This window comes from Pteropus medius, unplaced genomic scaffold (genome assembly GCF_902729225.1).
Source record: "Pteropus medius unplaced genomic scaffold, Ma_sr-lr_union100, whole genome shotgun sequence".
Lineage (NCBI taxonomy): Eukaryota > Metazoa > Chordata > Mammalia > Chiroptera > Pteropodidae > Pteropus > Pteropus medius.
In genome coordinates this window covers 11035338-11058528 of record NW_024342473.1, presented here as the reverse complement: position 1 = coordinate 11058528, position 23191 = coordinate 11035338, and the positions used below count along the sequence as shown (strand labels likewise).

General features: G+C 40.8%; 1 protein-coding gene across 8 annotated transcripts in view; it reads left to right on the top strand.

Moving 5' to 3' along the window:
• The window catches only part of MAP2K5 (mitogen-activated protein kinase kinase 5), a 235931-nt gene that overhangs the window by 199535 nt on the left and 13205 nt on the right, over positions 1 to 23191 (top strand). For all 8 annotated transcript variants that reach the window (XM_039865210.1, XM_039865221.1, XM_039865213.1 and 5 more), the window contains one exon: positions 1495 to 1540. In XM_039865210.1, coding sequence (XP_039721144.1) covers positions 1495 to 1540 — 46 coding nt within the window. The remainder of the gene's footprint in view (positions 1 to 1494; positions 1541 to 23191) is intronic.

The following is a 23191-nucleotide window of genomic DNA, read 5'->3' as shown; positions in this document are numbered from 1 at the left end:
ACCGCCACAATTATCTCACTGTGTGGTCTGAGACCAACCTGGGGGTGGGGCTACTTCTGGGCAGACATGGAGAAAAGCAGATAAAGGTTTTACCTTCCTCCCGTCCAAAAAATTAATCAGCTGTTATATAAAAGTTTTATGGTGACACGGGGAGGGATAACCTGCATCGAAATTTCCACAGATGTCAAGCCGAAACAGAAATGATAGTGGGTAATAGTCTTGTTTTCCCAAGAGATACAGCTACTTTGGAATGTCAGATTAGGACTGTTACCAACTCCACTGGCGAGACAGCTTGAATTACTTGCTAATGGATGCAGTATTTGAGAGGTGCATATGGTTATTTATAGCGAAGGCAAATGTCCTTGATTTCATTAATGGTTCATAACTATGGGTCTTGTTTACCAAATGATCATTAAAGCTCTCTTAAAAAAAAAAAAAGAAACTGTCAGCAAATGCAGAGATTGTATGAAGAGTTTTCTTCTTGCTGGTTAGAAGTCGCCTTATATAAAGAAAAAGCATCTGTGTGATTTTCCAAGTAATAGAAGCAGCAGTCTCACTTCATGACTTCGTCCCACACTGAGTTTCGTATAAATACAGTCACCTCAGTCCCGTGTGTGGGTGCTTTGTGATGTACCTGAGTACATGCCACAGCTATTAATTACACCTTTTGCATATAAGACACAAATTATTTTACGTGAGAAATGTGATTCTTTAAGCCGCTAGAACAGACTTTACCAGAGCTGTTTAATGAATTATCAGCTTGAAGCCAAAATAAATGAAAGTCAAGATAATGTAATAATAACCTGTTTGTAATTTTGTAGCATTATCTAAATTCCTGATCTCATATATTGTTATTCGGAGCAATAATGGAAAAATGAGTTGTTTTCTCATTTGATCTGATAGTCATGTTTCCTTTTATTGTCTTATACCAATCGCCGAAAAAGGAATATATCGTTCCCTAAGTTTAAGTTTGAAATACATTGACAACTGAATCAGGAAGAGAATATTGCTGCGTTTTTTTCACATTAGTTTCAAAAGTAGAATTAGGATAAATTGAAATTTATTCTTTATCTGTATTGCAAGACTAACTCCAAAAAAAAAAAAAAAAAGTCTTTGTTTTTCTGATTCGTGAGATCTCCCAAAATTTGATTAAAGGCCAAATGAAACGAGCGGGAATATACGCCAATACAAGCATACATCAAAGATATTGTGTGTTTGGTTCCAGACCTCTCTAATAAAGCAAACATAGCAATAAAGTGAGTCATAATCTTTCGGCTAGTGGGGGGTCTTGCCTTCAATTTGTGAAAAAAGCAACATCTGTGAAGCGCAATAAAGCGAAGTGCAATGAAACAAGCTGTGCCTGTACTTAGAGCAGAATTGAACAGGGTGAATTTTGAAAACATTCCAATTCCAGGGGAAATAGTCAGTGGTGGAAATTACCGCACAAAGTTACAGATGATGTAGATAATAGGCAGTTTCTTTTTTCTCTTGCAGCATGCGAAAACAGCCAAAAGAAAGGCCAGCACCTGAAGAATTGATGGTAAGTAACATTTTTTTAGTTACATGGGAATTCTCCAATTATATATTTATGCTTAACATTCAGATAAAAGGACCACAGTGGAATTTAAAACATCCACAGGCTCTGGAGAGGCACCAGTATTACTTAATTTGGGAGGGTGTTTTTGAAGCTCATATACTCAAATAGTAGTTTTTACCTTTTAAAAACCCACCACCATTTTTGAAATTTAATGCAGAACTCTTTTCCTTTGCCTTCCCCTCAAGAGACACAAATTAATCTAGGCTTCTCCTCATCATTATTTGTCATTACAGCTTCTCAGAACGCAGAGGATTGGTAACAAAAAAAAAGATAGTCCACATGTTAAGTTTTTAGTGCGATCCTACAGGAAATTCTGAATGTGGCATGGAGTCCTCTTAGATTCATGTAAAATGAAATTAGGTTGGCTGCAAAAGATCAAGTTAATGAGAATCTTTGGTCTTTCCTCAGAAAGAGACAACTCTAAGGCTGCTGGTGCTGTGTTCTCAGCTCCAAGCCTGCTTTCTTTGATTGCAAATGACAGTTTTTAGTCAAGCAGGGAGAGGAACAGAGACGCTCCCTAACAATTCCCAAATGGTCATTTATTTAGTGCAGATTGTTGATTTGACAATGCACAAGCTGTTAGAATAACATTAGAATCCAGCATTAGTAAATAATAATTATAGTCTACTCTTTCTAATGTTTTGCGTGCCATTCCCGATCTTTAGATTACTGCAGTCAGAGCAAATTCCAACCAATTTTCTTCTACCACTTTAAAACAATAAGCATTTTACAGATACTGGTTCATTCAGAGGTTTTCATCCTTTGTATTTCATCCTAATAAACACTCGAAGCACTCAAACTTCTGTATAATACAGATTTCATCAAAATAAAATAGTAGTCCCTCTCCCTTTGGCATCGTGAGTGCTTTCAAGAAGGTAGTTTTCTCCTTGATACATCTGGAGCAAAATCTCGATTTTGGGGGGTAGTTTCAAGTTAAAGAAAGTTTACCCCTAAAACCTCTGTGATTTGTAGCTGTGCAGGTTTCATGTCTAGAATAAACTGGCCTTTTATTGGGGGCGGGGGGCGGGGTGTCTCTTTGATAGTTGGGAAATTCTTGCTTAGTCACGTCTGAGAAAACTTGGAACAGGTTCTAGAAATGGAGACACATTTACCTTGTACATTATTATGCTATGGTTGGATAGCTCAGCTATTAAAACAAAGGAATAGGGTTTCATAAAGCAGATATGTTTGTAAATGCATGTTTTGACACTGCAATGACTTGGCTACTTATAAATAAAACATCTACAGATGGTACATACACCTATAAAAGTATACACACATATGTGTTGGTAAGGAACACCACTCCAGGGTGGCAAGTCATAAAAACAAAGTAAGGGTGAGTATTTTCAGTGCCTTGGAAGCAAGTTGTGTGTGTGTGTGTCTGTAAAGAGAGAGAGATAAGGAATACTATTTCGATATATCTGTTTATAACTATATACCCTGGTGAGTGTTGTCTCACATTTTTAATTAATAAATATCAATAAATCAGTAAAATACATGAAAAATTTAGTCACAGGAAGCACTATCCTATACTTAATTTAACATTCTTTCTAGTACTACTCACAGTTTGAGTTAAATGAATGGATTCCCTCCGATATAGCAATGGTGAGGTTCCCCCTGGCTTAGGAAGGGCTCAGTGAGGAGGCAGGAAACAATGAGTGCATGTAAGGCTCCTGTGGTCCAAGAGGTTGAGCCCTGCCTTCCTTTGGCTAAATATTGGGCCCAGTAGGGGATAGGAAAGAAAGTGGATTGTGTCTGGCTTGAGGAACCTGAGTCACATCCTAAGGACCCAGTCTTAAGGAAGCTGTCTCTTTATTCTTTCTAGCATATTAATTGCTTTAATTTTTTCTTTTTCCTTTCCGCCTACAACCTATTTGAAAGCATCCTCTGGAATGCACGAACAAACTGGAGAGTGTATTTGTGGGTGAAGGCCTGCCTTTCACAGCAAGAGCAGTTTATCTCCCAAGCAGCAGGGTATCAGCGTGGTCTGCCCGGCTTGCGCCGCATTGTCTGTGAGGCCTGCAGGATTGTCGAGGTTTCCCTACAGGCCTGCATTTTCCAAATCAAAGTTAAGAAAATCAGAGGTGGGTTGGGTGGAAATACTGAGAGTTACAGATTTACCACCAGGGAGCTCTTAAATGGATTCCGACGTGGCCCCGACCACCGGTGAACGCAGCAAGTCTCAGCTTAAGTAAACCAAACTGCAGGGAGGGGTGGGCCTTCGCAAAGTGGGCACCCAGGTGGTTTTTGTCTTTTTATTTGTTGGAGTCACCTTATATCCAGAACACGCAAGTCTTAAAATCATCATCTTTGCCATCTTTGACCATGTCAGGCTTAAAGATGAAATGTACAACTCAAGTTCAGACGCTTGAGGCCATTAAAATCCCAGTGTTGGAACTCATTTAGTTTTTTAGCTACTTAATTCTATGTACACTGTGTGGTTCCTAAGATGGTTATCAGCTTTTATGTTCGAAGTGGAAGTATTTTAAAGCTGGAGCAAGACATTCCCTCAGCGCTCACATTTTGGGGAAGCCAAGGTCCACATGAGCTGGTGCCCTTTTCTGGCAGTAGCCATTAAGCTACATAAAGAATTTGCTCAAAAGTTTCATCATCAGCATCCACATCATCTCAGGAGGTCTCAGAACCAGATAAACAATTGAATTCAGCAGGTGTTTATAGACCGTTGTGTGCAAAGTCCTGTGCCAGACTCAGCAGAAGATGCAAAGAGTAAGCTCGGTGCGTACAGTCTTGCAGGAGATACAACAAGTATACAAATAACTAGAATAAAATAACTGGTATAAAAGAACAGCAGAGTGCTGTGGGATTCCATCTGGAGAAATGGAGAAAAGCTACATGGAGAAAGTAGAATTTGAAAAGGGACTTTGGAGGAGGGATTGAATTTTAGGAGAGAGTTTTCAAGGGGACATCCCAGGCAAAAGAGACAGGCCGGGCAAAGCATGAGTGTGTCGAACCCCCAGACCTTTCAGAGCAATGTGAAACCTCTGGTACCTGCTGAAACAGGTCTCCCTTTGACATTGGCCTCATGGAGACCCATACCCACAAAGGTGCAGTTCAGATAGGCAACATATTCATCAGCTGAGCAGTCTGTTCAGAAACTCCATTACTTAGAGAAGGAACCGTAGTGTCCAGGCCTGAAAACTCTGACCTGACACAGAAGCAGCACACCCACCCACACCTTTTTTCTTGAGTGGACTCCCATTCAAGTATAGAGAAGTCCTTCCTCCTTGGGAAGAGCTGACCTTTCTTTACTTCTTTAAGAGCTTTTGCACAGATCAGGAGTCAGCTTTAAACCCAGCAAAGCAAAACCAGTCAAGCAGGCAGCTATGAACATTCAGCATGCAAATACAACCAGAGAGGAACGCATCCTCCCACCTCCTGCCAAACACACCCTCTCTCTGCTCCTATGATGAAGATTCCCTTATGAAACAACCCACTTTTAAATCACCGTGATGTATATTGCAGGAAAGACCTATGTCTGTGCTGCCCCAGCTATGTGACCTGGGTCAAACAAACTTAGAAAAAAATTTCCAGGCTGTAGATACTCTGTGGAAGTGACAGACAGAATGTTCAGTAGGCTTTAGACAAGCAAGCAGAGGTATCACAGCTCATATAAAGAAAAAAAAAACCAAAACAGCCAATCAGAAAGGATCGGTGAGACTATAACAAGGGAGGGGAGGATAATAATGCAAAGATGGTAGAGAAATTTTCCCCACATGTCAACAAGGTTGAAGTAAGCAAAATAATAAAAATCAGACCCCTAAACTCAGGGACAGAGACAACCTGAGATGGGAGCATGGAGGTGAAGTGTGAGTCTGGTTTTGCTATTCAAATTATACATTTAAATGCTTTTTTTAAAAAAGGGATATGATGAGAAGCATTATTATATAGACAGTTTGCTTGTGTAAACCACAAAGAATTCTTTCTCCAGAGTTAATCTTCCTTTAGGATTCTTTTGTAGCTAAGGTCAGGCTGTGACTTAGCAGGGAAAGCCTCCACACTTCCCTTCCCTTAGCAGCTCCCTGTTCCCTCCCCACTTCCGTGTCATCATCTGCAAACGGAAGGGGATGGACTAGATCAGCAATCCTTGACCTCAGGTCTGTGACTTCAAGAAGTCTGTTAGAGCCCCTGAAATTACATCCCAAATCGTGCAAGCATGTGGGGATTTGCATTTTTTTCTGAAAAGAGGGATTCCGGGCTGTCATCAGTTTTTCAAAGGAGACCATGACCCTGAATGATTGTTAAGCTCCCTTGCTACCTTCCCATTCGGTTAGTTAGAGCTGTGAGGCTAGGACCAGACCAGCAGCTTGGGAGGGAGGCATTCACTCCCTTCCCATTGCTTGGCGTGGGGGAGGGAAGGGAAAGGCCCACACTGCGGGACTCAGTAGGGCTTCCCACCAGCTGTTAAGTGGCCCTTTAACCTCCCAGCCTATTCTGACTGTGGGCCTTGACTCCAGCAGGGAGGGTGTGAGCCATGGATACCTCTGCAGTTACGATTTGGGTTCAGAGTGCTATAGATCCTCCTATGCATTTAGAGTATTTCCAGAAGCTCTCCATGTCTAAGCTCTATTTAATGGAATCTATGCATAGTAAGTAATCAGGTCAGAAGAAGCAGCACCCGGTTTGAGATCAATCGCTGGTTAATACTTTATCTAGGCCACTTTATTATCTCATGCTGATCCGATTCCCCTTCTCCTCCGCCTTTGTAGCATGCACGTTGGCTATGGTAGAAGTACGTATCACATACATATTAAAAACATATACCCATTCTATCTGTATGTAAATGCGTGAGGCACAGCTGGATATTGCAGAGGAGTTTGATTTACTAATAGTTATTATCTGTTCTAGCTGTTCAGTGGCAGAGAGAATTTCAGAGAAACAAGCTGGCGCAGAAATTGTCTTTATGCTATTATTATACTGCTTTAGTAATTGTTTAAAAACATGAGTTTTCTCCTTAGATTCTAATAATGCCTTATTATTTTGTGCATTTTCTTGTACATGCGAGAGCAGGGTGTCCTCATTTAGCATTTCTTCAAGTTTGGTTTTCGATTCAGGCCCCTAAGAAGAAACACGGTGCAGTTTGCAGTTGAAATTTGACATTTCACTTAGAAAGCAAGTAAATAGTGGTACTGGAAATACATGAGGCAGGTGTGGGTCTTGGGGGGAGGGGTGTCAGTTACAATCGAACTCATGTTTTGGGGTTTTTTTACTTTCTAAATCCCAGCAGCTGCAAACTTGAAGACATCTCATTTCTCAGAGAAGGCTTCACATATACAAGGTGGTGTTGTTTGGGGGCTAATAAACACCAAACTGCTCCAGAAAAATCTGTTTAAACATTTAATTAGTTGGAAAGAGATGTTAACTTGTTTAACTCCTCTAAATTAAATCGTCACTGGTAGCTTTTCTGCTTATCCAAAACTGATTATAATTACATTTTAAGATAATTTGGTTAATGGTAAATTGGGCATCTGCATGGTCCCTTTTAGAAATTGGAGAAATTGCCACATTAGATTTTTGTCTGTCCACCCAAATTCCAGGGTGACTTAGGTTTACATCAAACGGCTTTGTTCACCATTATTAGACCCAAACCCTTTGACCACTGTGAAAGACAAAATACACTGTACAATTAGGAAATGATTTTATTCAGGCTATTGCAATAGAGAGAACATTTATTAATGAGGAATGTCTCAGAGAAAAGGTGGGAGCCAAGGTTATGGAGGCAGGTAAATAAGGAAGTCATCAGCCAGTCATGAGGAAGGAAGGAAAAAGATCTTATCTCTGTAAGAGCAGGGTGGGCCTTCGTGGTTAACAAAAGAGTGGGGAGATTTCTCACCTGTCACCGCTTTCTGGGAGCACAGGGCTCAGATAAAGTTCAACATTATCACCACATTCTGCTAAAAAGAGCAAAGATGAGTTTCGGTTTATTTTAATTCAGGGTCTGTGTGTGTCCTAAGCACAAATATGAGGACAGGCATGTTTCTGCAGGTCTCTTGCTTGGTGCTCATGGACCACTGCGCTTGCAATCTAAGCTTTTTAAGGTAGTAATAATGGTTTAATAAGCAATTATTAATTTGGTTGTAGTTGACTACATTAGCTATTGCCTGTGTCATATAGAGTGTGTTTTAAAATAGACTGTTAGGGCCAGACTCGTGTGTGTGACTGGTCACCCACTCTTAAAGACATTTTTGCTTTTGGTTATTCATTTGGAGATGCAAATCAGCTCATCAGCTAAGGCACCCAGAAATTGCAGGGAGAAACCCTGGCTGAGATTGTAACTTCAACTAAATATTCCCTTCAGGCATAAAAGGCATCACAGAAGCTTAGGGGCTGCACATAGGGTCCAGTTGACAATCGCATAATGATTATTTTTTATTATTTTCAAGTTCTGAAGGCCATTAAAATCATCTGTTTATGTCTGCTGATAAATAGGAATCTACTAGTAAGAAGTTGATTTTAGCTTTTTAATTGCACGTAATTACAATGGCAGAATCATTGACTGGATGCTCGAGATCGCACTAAATCAGACAGCTTTAATTTGAATTTTTGATGACACGTTAGCACTTCAGCAAGAACAGAGAGATTATAACCCCAGAAAACAAGCTTTGTTTTTCCATAGACGTGACTGCTTAATCTTTTCATGAGACTTTAGCAGATAAATGTGTGCGTGTGTATTTATGTCCATGCACATAGCAAGAGATACACAGATAGATAAAATCTGTCATTCCTTGATCATGGTGATCTGACAGTTTTAATTTCCCAGTTAAGGATAACTTTTTTCCTCCATCAGTCAAGTCAAGTCTCTTAATATGGGGATGATTTGCCTGTTTAAGATTGCGGGTTTTTTGAACTCCTGCCTGCAATACTTCTTTCTTGTTTTTCTGGCCTGACTGTCATCATCCCAGCATCATGTTTCAAGGCACAATGAGGCTGTGTAGCCTTGACCACAGGAGCAGTTTGGTTATCTTGAATGCAGTAAAGTGGATTGATCGGATCGCTCTTCAGTTTTGTGCCACAGTCAAAGGAGGCTAAGCTGGGTCTTTGAGGTGTGTTGTTCATTAGTTCCTCGTTTGATGCTACTCAGTAGCTCACTGGCAGTTTCTGTTATTGAGGTGGTAGCCTCAGCCTAGAATGCCCTCCTCTCCCCCGTCCTTGAAGGTATCCATCCTCCTCCTTCAGCTTTTCCCCACCCCTCTCCTCCACAGTGCCTGCTCCCTTCTCTGAAGCCCTCCAGAACATATTGTATCTAACTTCGAACAGCACTTCATTACATAAATTACATATTCATCTTATATTCACTCACAAGTGGGTTCGTGTAATACAGTGGTTCCTAACCCTGGCAACTCATTGGAACCATCTGAGTGGCTTTAAAAAAAGAAGAAAGGAAAAAAGTCTAGATCCCAGCCCAGATTAAAGAATCGGGACCAGGTCCTTTTTTTCTTGAAAGCTCTCCAGGTAATTATAAGGCACCACTAGAGGTGAAAACTCACTGGTGTAACGCCTTTTTTGTCCAACTAAATTGTAAGTTCCATGAAGGTGGATCATGATTTTTTAACTCAGTGCCTAAGTTGGTCCTATACTACAGTCATCCAAGTGAGGTCTCTGATCTAAATAAGAGAAATTACTACTGATTACTCTTTCCATGTACCACTCACTAATCCATTTCAAAAAAAAAAAATCATACTAGACATTGAACAGATAAAGACAAACAAGAATGTCACTTGTCCTCCAGGAACTCACAGAGTAAAGTTGAGGAAACTGACCAAAGAAGAAGCAACCTCTGGAAATTGTGATATTCAGTCTAAGTTAGGATGACCATACCAGAGTGCATGATTAAATGTTTTTATTTGACTTCCTGCTAGGCGAGGCCATCTGGGTAAAATAATTTGGCTCCAAAATAAAGGAATTTCTAGGATGTCGCTGTGTCTACAGGGATAATATTTAAAGTATTTATCAATCAGTACAGCATGGGCCTGACCAATCAGAACATGGGGCGAGCAAGAAGGTGTTAGGCCGGTGTTGCTCGGCAGCACCTGTGGTCTTTGGTTCTCACCACTGGAGAATTCACCTCCAACAGTTAATTCCAAATCAGAAGGTCATTAGAGAGCCAAGATCTAGAAGGGACCACCTGGCCAGCACCATCTCTGCCTGGTTAGATTGATGGCAGGGGACCCCAAGGTCTTTATCTAGCAGCATATCAGATGCATGCCGCCGCCACCCCCACCCCCACCACCCCAGCTCTGGGGAATGAAGGATTAGGTTGAAGAAGACTAGAGACAGTTAGCCGTTTGTGGGGGAACTAGAAAAGGATCTTGAAGCCTGGGCTCTGATTTGGGAATTACTGTTGAAGGCAGCAAACTTGTTTTCCTGTGAGTACACGCCAATAAATAGATGCAATTCTTATCAATAATTAATGAGTCTAACCAGGAATTTCAAGGGCTGGAAAAATCTTAGAAGCCTCCTAGTTACAGTTGTAACCAGCTGGATTTGTTTAATGGGTTGTTTGCTTTTTAATTTGTAGCAGTTTTGAGAGAGACCTTTGGGGAATCTCAAGTCTTGTGGTTTCAGTGAGGCCTTTTGTAGATTCACAGTTATTTGGGGGGCCAGGTCTGCCTGCAGATAATTTGAGGTTCATTTGGCCATTTGGAGACTGCAGAAAGGCAGTAGAGACATTTGGGCCTTCTGTTCTCTATTTAATTTTCAAGATTAGAATTAAACATTAGGCCTTGGTCTACTGAGAGACATTTGCCAGAGCATGGACTAGTTCTTTCCAGTATCCTGGTTTACCGTTTCTCTGTTCTCTTAATATAAATGGTCACTGATTCTGAAGTAGGAGAATAGGTACCATTCATTTATTCGTGCAAAGGTTCCCTTGACACAAATAAAAATGGAATTTTCAAATGTAACCCGATTAACTCTTAATTGTATACCAATAGCCTGTGTGTGTGTGTTTCAGCTCCCTCAAAAGGCTTCTGAATGGCCTGCATCTCTTTTTAAACTTGGGGGGGAGGGGGATTCAATTAATAGCAGGACTTTCTAATTGTGGGATTGGTGTGGAGTTGACAAAAATTTGTATAAATAGGGTACATTTTTCCACTTAAGAGGGCTGTGCTGAAACGTTTTTAATTGGATTTTCATGGTGATTGACAGCATTTGATTATGACAGTAACTTTATTTGGCTGGACTGCTTTAGCCTCTTGTTCAGATTTTTCCATCAAAGCTCTTTTTTATCCTCTGAATCCCCAGTGGAGCAGCAGTCATTGTGGAAGAGCCTTTTAGCACCTTTGTTGTCGCCATCCCTGGTGATGATTGGGCCCAGCTGGTAGTAGATAAGAAAATGTTCCTTTCACAAAGAGCCTGTGTCTCCCGCCTCTGCGGTTTCAATAATTTTAAGAGCCCCCAAAACCTGTTGAGGATTAGAAGTAGCTTTAGATGTGAAATGAGTGTTAAGTATTAGTAATCGGGAGATTAGGGCCCCAGGGACAATGAGAGATAAACAACTGCAATTAAGGCAAATCTGCCGATGTAAACAAAATTTAGCAGAAACAGATGCCCTAACCATTTTGGGGGATTGATTTGAGGGCACCAAGGAATCGATTTTTGTCTTGTTTACACTTTCAAACCCCTGTGATATACTGGAAGGCTAAATATTTCATACAGCCTGATTTTAGTTAATTTTTTTTTCAGTGCCTCACAGTAGGCGCCTCTCTTCTCACAGTGACCAGGCCTGAGTTTATTCAGCATTCACAGGGAGCAGCTAATTGTCTATGAAGGGCCCCCATGTTTAAATGGGCTTGACAGGAATTTAAATTTTGTTTCAATCAACCCCTGTGCTCACAGCCTGCTCCAGTTTCTAATTTTTAAATTAAACATGATTTTTTTTTTTTTTTTTAAGCTACAGCCTTGCCTCTGGAATACTCTCTCTCTAACTCTCAGGAAGGCCAATCGGCCACCCTGGAATGCTGGTGTATGCAGGGCCTGAGGCTGGAAAGTACTTTCTTCAAGACAAGCTTTTCCTCCACCTGTCAGGGAGGTCAGCAGAGTTTTGGCTGAGCTCATTCTCCTTCCTGCCTGTGGATTTCCAGCTCTCCTGTGCAGACCGCAATGCCGCATCATCTGGAAAGTGGGTTAAGTACCAAAGTAAGGTGTAAGGGTAGCTTTTAGGGGGCTGGCTGAATTATATAACCTACTGCATGTCTGATGCAGGTTACTATTTCAGCCTTTCGTAATGTTGCGAGATAGGAGAGAGCATGCTTTGAGCATCATAATGTGCATTTCGGTATGCACTCACCATTTTTATTTGTTGAGCTCTGTGCATCCTGCCCGATGCCAAGGACGCCCTGAGTCCCAACCTCAACCAGTTTACAGTCTAGCAAGGAAGATGAGGATATAAACAGCCAAGCACAGGATAGAACGTGAGACTTGCGAAGACCATCCCTCACCTTCACCTGCCCCCTTCACTTCGTGGCACTCCTTTATGCGCACCCTGTGCTCTCCCATTCTAACAGTCCGCAAACGCGTGAGGCATTCTCTCATGGTCATGTCTTTGCTTGTGCTGTTTCCTCGGCCAAGAGTGCCCTTTCCTCACATCCATGGGGTGAACTCCTACTCAGCCTACAGGACCCACTGGCACAGCCTTGATGAAGCTTTCCCAGGTGCGCTTCAGTGGGGTTGATGTTTTCCTGTTGTATGTCATTTTTCCTCCTGGAAAATTGTGAGTACACGTTTCACACTTTGTGGCAGTGACTTGTTTGCATGACTGGTAACAGTCCATAAATAAGACCACGAGTTCCTAGAAGATGAGATCACATTTATCTTTGTCGCTTTAGCATCTAGCCTGGTCCCTAGCCCCAAATAGAATGTTCAATAAATAGTTATTAAATTGAAATATATGAATTTTTAACAGGTAAAATTAGTTCCGGAGAACTCATTTCTCCAGATTTCTTCCAGCCAGAGTTTTCTGTAGAGACTTTGTGAATGGGTTAACAAGTGAGCCAGGCCTCACAAAACATTTAGGTATATATGTGAGTGTATTACTTTCTGCACAACGTGAAACACAGCTTGGATCATAAGGAAAAGTACCAGACCCTCCAATATTCACACTAGCCAAAAATCCATGCTATAACTTATTTTCTCTGAACTTACTTGAAAGAAATTGGGAGTAATAACTGCATGCAACTTGGAGCTACAGATAAATTCAGAAAGGCTTCTATTCTTTAACCTTAAAAAAAAAAATAGATTTATTGTAGAGAAAGAAATTAAACACATGAGTTTATAGAGTTCATTCAAATAGTTATCTCATTTGACCTTCACACAATCACTACAAGGATTTTTCTTATTCCCATTTTACTGATGTGTTATCTGGGGCTCAGAGAGGTTTATTGACTTGCCTGGAGTCATACAGCCAAGAAGAACACAGGACCGTTCTGTACCAAATATGTACCAAAGCTGTACATATTGGTGCGTAGTGGCCAGGAGATTATTGTGGTTGCAAGAATTTCAGTTAAGTCAAACTATTTCCTGCAATCAAAAATAATATTAAATACAAATAGCATTTCAGTGGTTTGTGCTTGTAAAGCCAAGATGCCCCTCTGGGATGATTGCTCAACTCACTCCCTACGATCCTCGGTGCAGACAAACCAAACAAGAAGAAAGTAATAACTAGCAGTTTCTACCTGGTCTGTTAGTTGGTTATCTGAGAGGAAGCTGTGAGAATTGGTGTTATTATTGTTTTTTTGGTTTTGTCAACTTGCTGCAAAAACTGAGGATGCAGTATGTCATGCCATTTATCTATCCACAGATCTTTTCTACTTTCCCATTCTACCATCATGGTTATGGAAATGAGCAATTTCCAAGAGATATTGTTTCCTGAGTTTGAGAGAGATTTCTTTTAACCCAGCAAACTTTACTGAGCACATTCTGTGTGCAGAATATATTGCTAGGTGGTTTAGTTTAGTGCTACTCAAATATGGACCATAGACTAGTGGTAGTATCTGAACTGTTTCTTGAATACCAGGAGTTCGTGCCAGAATATAAATCAAATGTGTCTCAAAGCGTTCTTTTTAATGTAGATGACTTTTTTTGTAGCAAAACTTGCTCAATGAAGGAAGCTGTGTGCCGATGTACATGGCGGCATAGCTCCTTATCTCATTGCAAACCAGTAGCCAGCAGTTCCAGACCAACTACTTGAGTTGCACAGCTATAGGGAATACAGAGGCTGGTCAGACACTAATCTCGCCCTCCAGGAGGGCAAGTGTGGTGAGGAAGGAAAACCTTTATATAACCACTGACTCCCTGCAGCTGGCATGATACATGGCACCAAGTAGCTATGCAATAATCTCTTTTGAATGTATAAAAAGAACTAAATGAAGGACAACCTATGGAATGCGAAAAAATATTTTCAAGCTACATATCTGATAAGGAATGAATATCCAAAATATATAAAGAACTCATACAACTCAATAGCGAAATTAAATAAATAAATCTAATTAAAAGTGCGTAATGGACCTAAGTAAATATTTTCCCAAAGAAAACATACGAATGGCCAACAGGTATGAAAGGTGCTCAACATCAGTAATCATAAGGGAAATGCAAAGCAAAACCACAATGAGATATCGCCTTACACCTATCAAAATGCCTATCATCAAAAACTCGAATAACAAGTGTTGGTGAAGTTATGGAGAAAAGGAAACCCTCATGCACTGTCGGTGGTGTTGTAAACTGATATAGCCACTATGGAAAACAGTATGGAGTTTCCTCAAAAAAAATTAGAAAAAAAAAAATTAAAGAATTATTTTAATTTTGAATAGAACTCTACCATATGATCCAGCAATTCCACTTCTAGAAATACATCCGAAGGAAATGAAAACACTGTGTTGAAAAGATACCTGCACTCCCACATTCATAGCATCACTATTCATAATAGCCAAGATAGGGAAACAACGTAAGTGTCTATCAGTGGATGAATGGATAAAGAAGTTGTGAGATATACACAGTGAACTGTTATCCAGCCATACGAAAGAAGAAGGAAGTCCTGCCATTAGAGACAGCATGAATGGACTTTGAGGACATTATGCTAAGTTAAGTAAATCAGAGAAAGACAACAACTATGTGATCTCACTCATAGGTGGAATCTATCAAAAATAAATAAAACCACTCAGCAAAAGATTTGTAGTTACCAGAGGCAGAGGTGAGGGGAGAGGGAATTGGATGAAGGTGATCAAAACATCCCAACTTTGTTATAAATAAGTACTGGCGATATATCGTACCAGATGGCTATAGTTAACCCTGCTATGTGGTATATTTGAAAGTTGAAAGCAAATCCTGAGTTCTCATCACAAGGAAAAAAAGGATTTTTTTTCTTTTTCTTTTCTTTTCTATCTATATAAGATGATGGATGTACTAAACTTATGTGGTAATCACTTCACAGTATATCTGAGTCAAATCATTATGCTGTACACCTAAAACAGTACTATATGTCAATCGTATCTCAATAAAACTGGGGAAAATATAAGCAGAGTAGAAGCCAAATTGGCCAACGCCTTAAGAGACACGTGAACAGAGTAGTCGGGTCACACAGAATGGGAAGCCAAACAGAGATCAGGATCCATCAGGAAGACAGAAGGAAGACTGAGGCCAGGAGGACAGCCCGCAGGTGTCCACGCCAGCACAGGCATTCGGGGACTTGGAAGAGTAGGAGCACAGGCATGGAGCCATGACCTCGCTCATTTCTGCAACCATGATGGGAGAACTGGAGAGATGAAAGGCTTTTGTCCAGACAACTGGCTGGGCATATTCTCTCCTCTGTATGTGAAGTCTGGAGACTGACGATAGGCTCTATAACTTGAAAATGAATCTATTGTGAACATGAGACGAGAAACAACATTATAAACTGGAGAGAGCATTGATCAGAAGACATGATTTCAAATACATCCTCTGCCTTTAACTGGGTAATCAGCAGTTACTTATCTGAGCCTCAGCTTTTTCATCTGTAAAATGGGGGTAGGTGATACCAACCTTGAATGGTTGTGTTTCAAAAGATAGAATGTTTGAAAGTGTGTTTGTAACTGTAAAGTGCTGGATGTGTGGAGTACCAAATCATTCAGCATCCTTGGGTCATAATTTTCTCACTTGTCTAATGTTCTTAGCTGGGCATTTCTTACTAGTAGCTTCTTGGAAGCCAGATATGTTCAGTGGAGCTTAATGTGACTTTGAGTAAAGTATATGTTATATGTTGGATGTTTGCAGCTAGTGTCCAAGGAATTGGTAATTTTTTAGGGATGGATGGACCTCTGGGTTATTCCTCCCCAGAAAACCTTAACTTTTTGTATCTGTCCTCTGTTACTGGTAACGTAACAAGTGTCTTGTTGGAGGGAATTATTGTAGAACAGTCAATCAACAGCTATTTGTTGTCTGCATCTGTGAAGTGCTGTGATAATTTCAAAAGGAATACAAGAAACATCCAGGTCCTAAGGGGACAGACTAGACATATTTAGAGAAGGCAAGTCTGTGTGCTGCTGACTTGCACAGTGCAAGAGCTCAAGGGAAAGCTGGCTGGGGAGCTTAGTGGTCATGGAGGCAGCTCGGCCCCAGCTGGACCTGTAAGATTGTTAGAATTTGTCTGAATACGTGAATTACAAAGTGATAGCTCAGCAGAAACAGTTCCTCCCATCCCTCCACCCCCTCTTTTCTAGCTACTGATCTTCAAACATGTCATCGACCCTCTTCAGGCTCAGGTTCCTTACCTATAATAATGGAGTCTCACTAAGTAGGTAATTTAAATGAGATAAAGGTATGTTACATGCTTATTTAGCATGGTGTCTGGCATAAATAAGTGCTCAATAAATGGTAACCATTATTATCATCATCACTGTAACAAGAGGGAAGGTGTTCCAGAAAAGAGCACAAGCCAAGACCAGAGGAAATGGGACAGTGAGGAAAGAAGACCCCTGGACATGAAAGGGGTAAAGTTAGCTGGGTGGAGCGGATCCATGACCTGGAAGGGCTTTGCACACCACCGGAGAGGACTGCAGCTGCAATGCACTGTTGTTGGGCCTTGAGCAGGGCAGTGGGTACACGAGGGCAGAGGAGACGCAAGGGACTGATCTCTGCCTGCTCTACGTGAACCAGACTTTCTGGCCAAAACCGACCTATGAATAAAGATGTCCTAACCCTCTGGCTCTTTCTGAAATTCCACGAACGTCTCCAGCCAAAAGAATAGGAAACAGAATTCAGAGCCTGTAGCTTCTTGGCAGCATGTCATTTGTCTCTCTTTTGCATCTTCTTTTCAGTGTCCTTTCTGTCACTATCAGGGAAAATCATTAGTATGCTAATCTAGCTAGCCGTCATTTTAACACTGACCTTTCCTAACCTGCCTTTGCAATTTCAGGAACTATGTTTGACTTCTCTAAAAGTAACCTTAAATTGTAGTCTTGTAAGAATTCCAGAGCTGTATCCTTCACTCCTTCTTCTAATGAGGTTATGACCAAATGCTCATTATAATTGCTTTAGACTCCTTTTAATTTTCAAGCTTATTAATCATAAGAAGAGTTATTTAAAATTGCATAAATTAATCTTAGATTAAAAGCCCATCAAAGCCTCGAAACAATTAAGAATAAGTAGGATTTCCCTGGGGCAGCAAGTTTTATTTTAATATTGTAGTCAGGTGGATATCAGAACCTTGAAGTGTGGTAGTGATTAATGTATGCAAAATTTAAATGAGATTTTTTAAATGGCAAATCTAAATCACATATTGACCTAACTGTAGGCTTAAACTGCATTGTCTGTCATATATTTAAACTGTTTACTAATCAACATTTTAATTACAGTATGTGCTGGCAGACCCTAGGACAAATAAAATCTAGCATTTTCAAATGTCACTGTAAAGTCTGTTATCCAAAATTCACAAGACTCTTTTATTGGGAAGAATGGGGGGGAATGGGAAAACAGAGAGCAAACTTTCTGCAGCGACAAGAGATTTGGCACAGACAGTCCTTAGGCATGGGGCCGCCCGGATGCTTCCGGCCCCCACTCTCACCTTGCGATTCTGCTGGTGTGAAGCAGCTCCTCTCCATGGAACTCAACTGGGTCTCCTTTGAAGTTGATTTATTTTTAATTAGGGAAATACTTCCCTTCATGTGTTTGAGCCCTGGTTGCCAAGTTTGAACAGCGCGTAGCCATGGGTCCCTAGGCCCCCTCCCCGTTGGAGGTATGGACATATTTCCAGAAATTCGATTCGACCTCGTTCATAGTCAACCTTCAGCCTTTTGTCTTGCCTTCTCCCTCACATCCTCTATCACTGCAGGGTTAGGCAAGCTGTCCCCAGGAAGGTGTCCCTGGGCTGCCTCAGAGTTTGGAAAGAATGTCTGTATTTTACAAACACTCTGTTTCATTACTGAAGGTAGATAGGTAAGAAGGTCACCTTGAATAAATTATTTTGCCCCTTGAAACTTCAGTTCCCACTTTGTAGAAAGGGGATAATGATGTCCAACTTACTGTTTCTGTTTTTGTAAAACTCCAGACGATACACAAGAAGCATTTAACAAACACAGTAGTTGGAAAATAAGAGGTTCCCCAAAATGTTTGCTCCTGCCCTCATCATTTATTATCTAAAATTAGTTTTTAAATTATGGTTAAACATTCAAATAGCAGAGAAGGAGATACAATAAGTTAGTCTCCTTTCACCCTTCCGCCCATGGCCCCAGCCCCACACTCCACAGTTAAGCACTGCTAATAGTAGTTGTGTGTCCGTCTAGAATTTTAAATGTTATTTTCTACACCTTGCTTTTTCACTTAATATATTTTTGAGATCTTTCCATATCACATAAAAGTCTACCTCATTCTTTTTAATGGCTGTAGGGCATTGCATAATATGGATGTGATGTATTTATTAACCATGACTCTATCATAGAACATTGTGACCATTTGCAGATCTTTGCTATTAAGATGGTCAGTGACCATCTCTATCTGTATCCATCTTTGTATTCGGAATATGAGAATGCCATATCCACTCGCCTCTTCTGATGCTAAATTATCAGACTTTAATTTTTGCCAATCTGATCAGTGGTAAATGATATCTAGTTGTTTTAATTTGCATTCTTTTATAAAGGATAAAGTCAAACACTTTTTTTTATGTTTATTGGCCCTTTGTAATTTTTTCACATACTTTGCCCATTTTTCTGTTGGACAGGTTGTCTCCTCTTCCATCATTTTGAACCTTGATTGCCCTACCTAGAAAGCGAGGGAGGTAGACACACAATCTCCAAGGCCCTTTCTGCCTCTCTAGTCTGTGGCAGATTTTACACTACCAAGGGTGCCCATCTGCTCGTGACCTTGCTGCGACAGCATTGAGGTTGCATAGCCAATAGCAGAGGGTAAACTACAAGAGGACCATTTTCTTCTTTTGTTTAGTTGTGCCTCTCTCTCTTAAAAAAGCAGGCTTAGAAATTACAACGCGGAGCTGGGATTGAACTTCCTTTAAAGCTGCCTGTAGACATCAGGAATATTTATTTTCTCTATTTGTTTTAAGCCTGGGAAGACTGTGTGGTTTTCTCACTACTGTCCTGATGGAGCCCTGACCAGCAAGCGTGCAATGCCCCTAGCCCTAATGTGCCATTAATGATAGGTTAATGTACAGTATAATGTTTTTGGGACTATGGGTTCATTACACTTCTGAGTGTGAGGTCTTTCCACAGAGCGCCCAAGGTCCCATTGCATTATATCATGCAATAAAAATACCCTTTTCATATCACACACTAATAAACTGTATTTGAAATGCTGTCTGAGGGCACTGCCGTCTCGTCTATAGGCTGTGCACGAATGCAACAGTTGGGATGCCTTTTTTCTATTTTGTGTTTTAGTTACACGGAATTCTGAACCCAGAGAAGACTGCCTATTCTTATTTTAAATGAGGGAGCAAGCTGGATCTTAAGCCTGAGGCTTATGGGAGGGGCTGCTCAATGAGTGGTGAGGGTCCTTAATACATTGGAGAGCAAAGCCCCTGATTCCCTACTGCCCAGCCACCCACACAGTGTGCAGCTGTCAGGAGAGCTGGTCCAGTGTCTTCCACACTTGGCACTAAACATGCGTTAGGTTTTATAAAAATGCCCTTAGAAAAGGAGCGTAAGTACTGCCAAGTTTAGGCCATTGATAGTTATGACTACAGGACTGTTTCCATGATAATCTTTGTGCCAGGAATTTCTCACACAGCCTTTTTGTGAGGTTTGTGCTGCTCTCCTGATTTTACAGAAGACAGAGTTCACAGAACTAGCGGGTAAGGCTGCACTGTGGAGCATGAAATCCACAGGCTCACAGGAGCCCCTCACACCAGGAACTCTGAGCACATAAGAGATCAGAGATGCAGCTGGGAAGAGATCAGAGAAGTACTCCTCTTCAAATGCACACAGCCCCAGTGCTCTCATTAGTCACTCCTACCTTCCTGTTCGTCGTTTAATCAGATTTTCTTCTCAACAATTTGCTGGCAAGAGAGCTGATTTTGAAGGTTGGGACGCTTTGGAAAAGGAGACTCCTCTACACCAAGAAGGAGAAAAGGGCATCAGAATTTAGGGATGTGGCAGAGAATGGTATCGGAGGGCTTTAAATCACCTCTTCCATGCTTTTATCCAGGGCAGACCATGGCACCTGTGCTTTGTCAGGCAGGGGGTTGCTTCTCCCAGTTGAAAAGAGGGAGGAAAGAGTGACAACATGAGGTCCAAGAACCTGGGCTGTAGCCAGCCCTGAGACTTCAGCCTGTAGCACAGCCCTGACCAACTTGGAGCTCAATGTCCTTTTTTGTGAAATAGGCTAAAGTCTACCTCTGACAGGGCCGGAGATTGTATGAAATAATAAAAATGAAAACACCTAATCAGTACCCAGCACAGGGTAGGTGGTCTCAGTTGGCCGTTTCATCGCTGTTATTACCATAACAAAAGACACAGGCTTTGGAGCTGATGTCCAGTTTAAATCCCAACTCTACCTTAGCCAAATCAATTCTCCTAACCTAGTTTTCAAATCCACAAATTGGAGGTAATAACAGTAAAGCTATCCAGCTACTTCTGGGGGTGGTCGTGACACTTGAATTAGATATCAACCTTGAAATCACTTTGTAGAATGAAAAACCCTACTCAGATGCTGATATCTGTAAATATATCTGTTTCTCTCTAAATCAACATATTCAAACTGGGTTATCTTTGAATAAATATCCTTATAGCAAAGCCAATTAGGGCAGCTATTCCAAAAGATTGATCTGTTATCCTCACCACCACGGAGCATGACTTGGCCGAAATAAAGACTTAAAATAATACAAAGCATATGAAATTCAGGGCAGTTACATCCCACGCCTTCATAACCACAGAGTCTGTGCTCACCTGAGTTGATATGAGGAGAACCAGTACCTGCTCGAGGCGGGCAATATTGATTAGAACAGTGGTTGAAAGATAAAGGACCATGTTGAAGGGTCGAGTTTGTGTGAGGAGCCAAAAAGATGATGGAAAGAAAAAAATCGGAAGTTGCTGTGACTGTCCTGCAAAAAGATGGACATTTTGGCGCTAGGCAAAGTCCACTTAATTATTAGGAAAAGAGTATTTAAGTTTCAAAGACAGTTATTCTTTTAAGGGTTACAGTGTTGGACTAAATCTTTTGTTTTCAGATGTAGGACTTAGAACACTAAGGCAAACCTCTCAGGGGTTAAATCTGTCTTTCGGGCTTCGAGGACTTGAAAAATGTTACCCTGTGTCAAGAAAACCAGAAGTGACAAGTTCATTTAAAAAGCCAGGTTTGTCATTGTTTATCTAATTTTCAGAGTTGACACAGAAAATTAAACCAGCTGACACTCACTCTCTGACCATCTCCCCGGCTCATTTCCCTGGTCCTTTCCTGCCTGACCTTTGCAAGTACAAAATGTTCCAAACCCCAAAATATAAAACTTCCCACTGAGTTCCCAAGTCACTCTGCAGTCATTCCAAGATTCTGCCATGGGATGTCATCCCTAATGTTATTAGAAAAGAAAAAAAAAAAACAGGATGAGGTTGTAAATCTGCTCTGTGAGGCATTTCTTTTTTCCTTCTACTTTGACCATAAATCTCAGAAGTAATCAAACTCTCTGCAAAGGAAGCCAAGGTAAACTTGGGCCCTAAGTGGCCCCATATGTCTTTCCTGAATTCAGAGGGTCTGAAGGTTTGTCTCCCCCGTGACATCACACTTTCTGCAGAAAGGCAGCTGGGCGGAGTGAGACCCTCCACCCTGTTTAATACGGACATTCTTAAACTCACAGGACAGCACACTTTTTATTCAGCATCAATGGTGAACGAGCTGTTCCATACGAGGAAATTGTTCAGATAACTGAAATTTATTCTTTTTAAAACCAAAACTTTTTAAGAAAGATTACAGATAAGAGGTCTACTGATATACACTTCCCTGTCCTCTGAAACAGATTATGTGTATCAGGATTTAGCTTTCTTAAATTCTTTTCTTTAGCTCATCATTATAAACACTGTCCATTTGCTGTATTCTACTCTACCAGTGTCTCCTAATATGTGTAGGGCTATTTGTCCCTACACTGCTTGACCCCAAGCTAGCTTTTTGGTTTTGTTTTTGTTGTGTACTCTTGCTAATAAGTGTCACTTCTTACTCCTGTCCTTATTCCTCCAACAGCCCTCCTTCTTTCTCTTCCATTTGACCATATCTCTTACGCTTTATATTGGGAAACCAGATACTAAGCTTGTTAGCATTAAGTCTAAAATACCGGAAAATTGACTGGAATAGAGGCCTGAGGGACTAGCTGAGGGTAAAGTGTTCGAGTGTTAGTTTAACTTCCAGATTTTTAGTCTTAAATAAGGGTATCAAATTATAGTGACCTGTTGATATGTAAAGTGCCTCTAGTTTTAAAAACAGGCTGTTTCCCTAAATAAGTACACTGATTGATAATGTGGCATATAAATGTCCAAGTTTGAAACAGTATGACCACTTTGCTCTTGGATCAATAATTAGGGTAGACTTTAAATAGTCGAAGTTTTGTTATTTTCCGAGAGGAACTGATAAGCCATGAATGTGCCGAGGGAAGTCCTCAGGCTCTAAAACCAGTTATAGAACTGGGCACGTCGAAGCCTCTCAGTGTATGGATATTGAATTTGATTGACTCCAAACCTCCTTGTAAACCCGAGCATGACCACCAGAAGAGGCAAGCTTGTTAACTGAATAACTGTCCTGAACAGGGAAAATGGGCTTTAGTTTCGTAAGGCGGCCGGCTTATTGGTAACCAGATGAAATGTGCCCCCTTAGTTATTCATTGTGTGCGTAACCAGCAACACTGCCTCGGAAAACACAGGCCACACCGTTCACCACCATAGAAAATGTATTTCAGGCTTCCCTACATTTATTGTTATTCAACATTACCTTGCAAACCACAGCGAATCAATAACAGAATAGTTAAGTACTCCAGGTTTTTTGTGTTTTGTTTTAGAAAATATCGCTCAAGGCTGTAAGTGAGTTCTCTTGATGATTTTTATTTGCTGCTAGGACACAAAATGATCAGAATTTCTAAATGGTTTACTTACTTTTTGAGGATTTTCTTAAAAAAAAAAA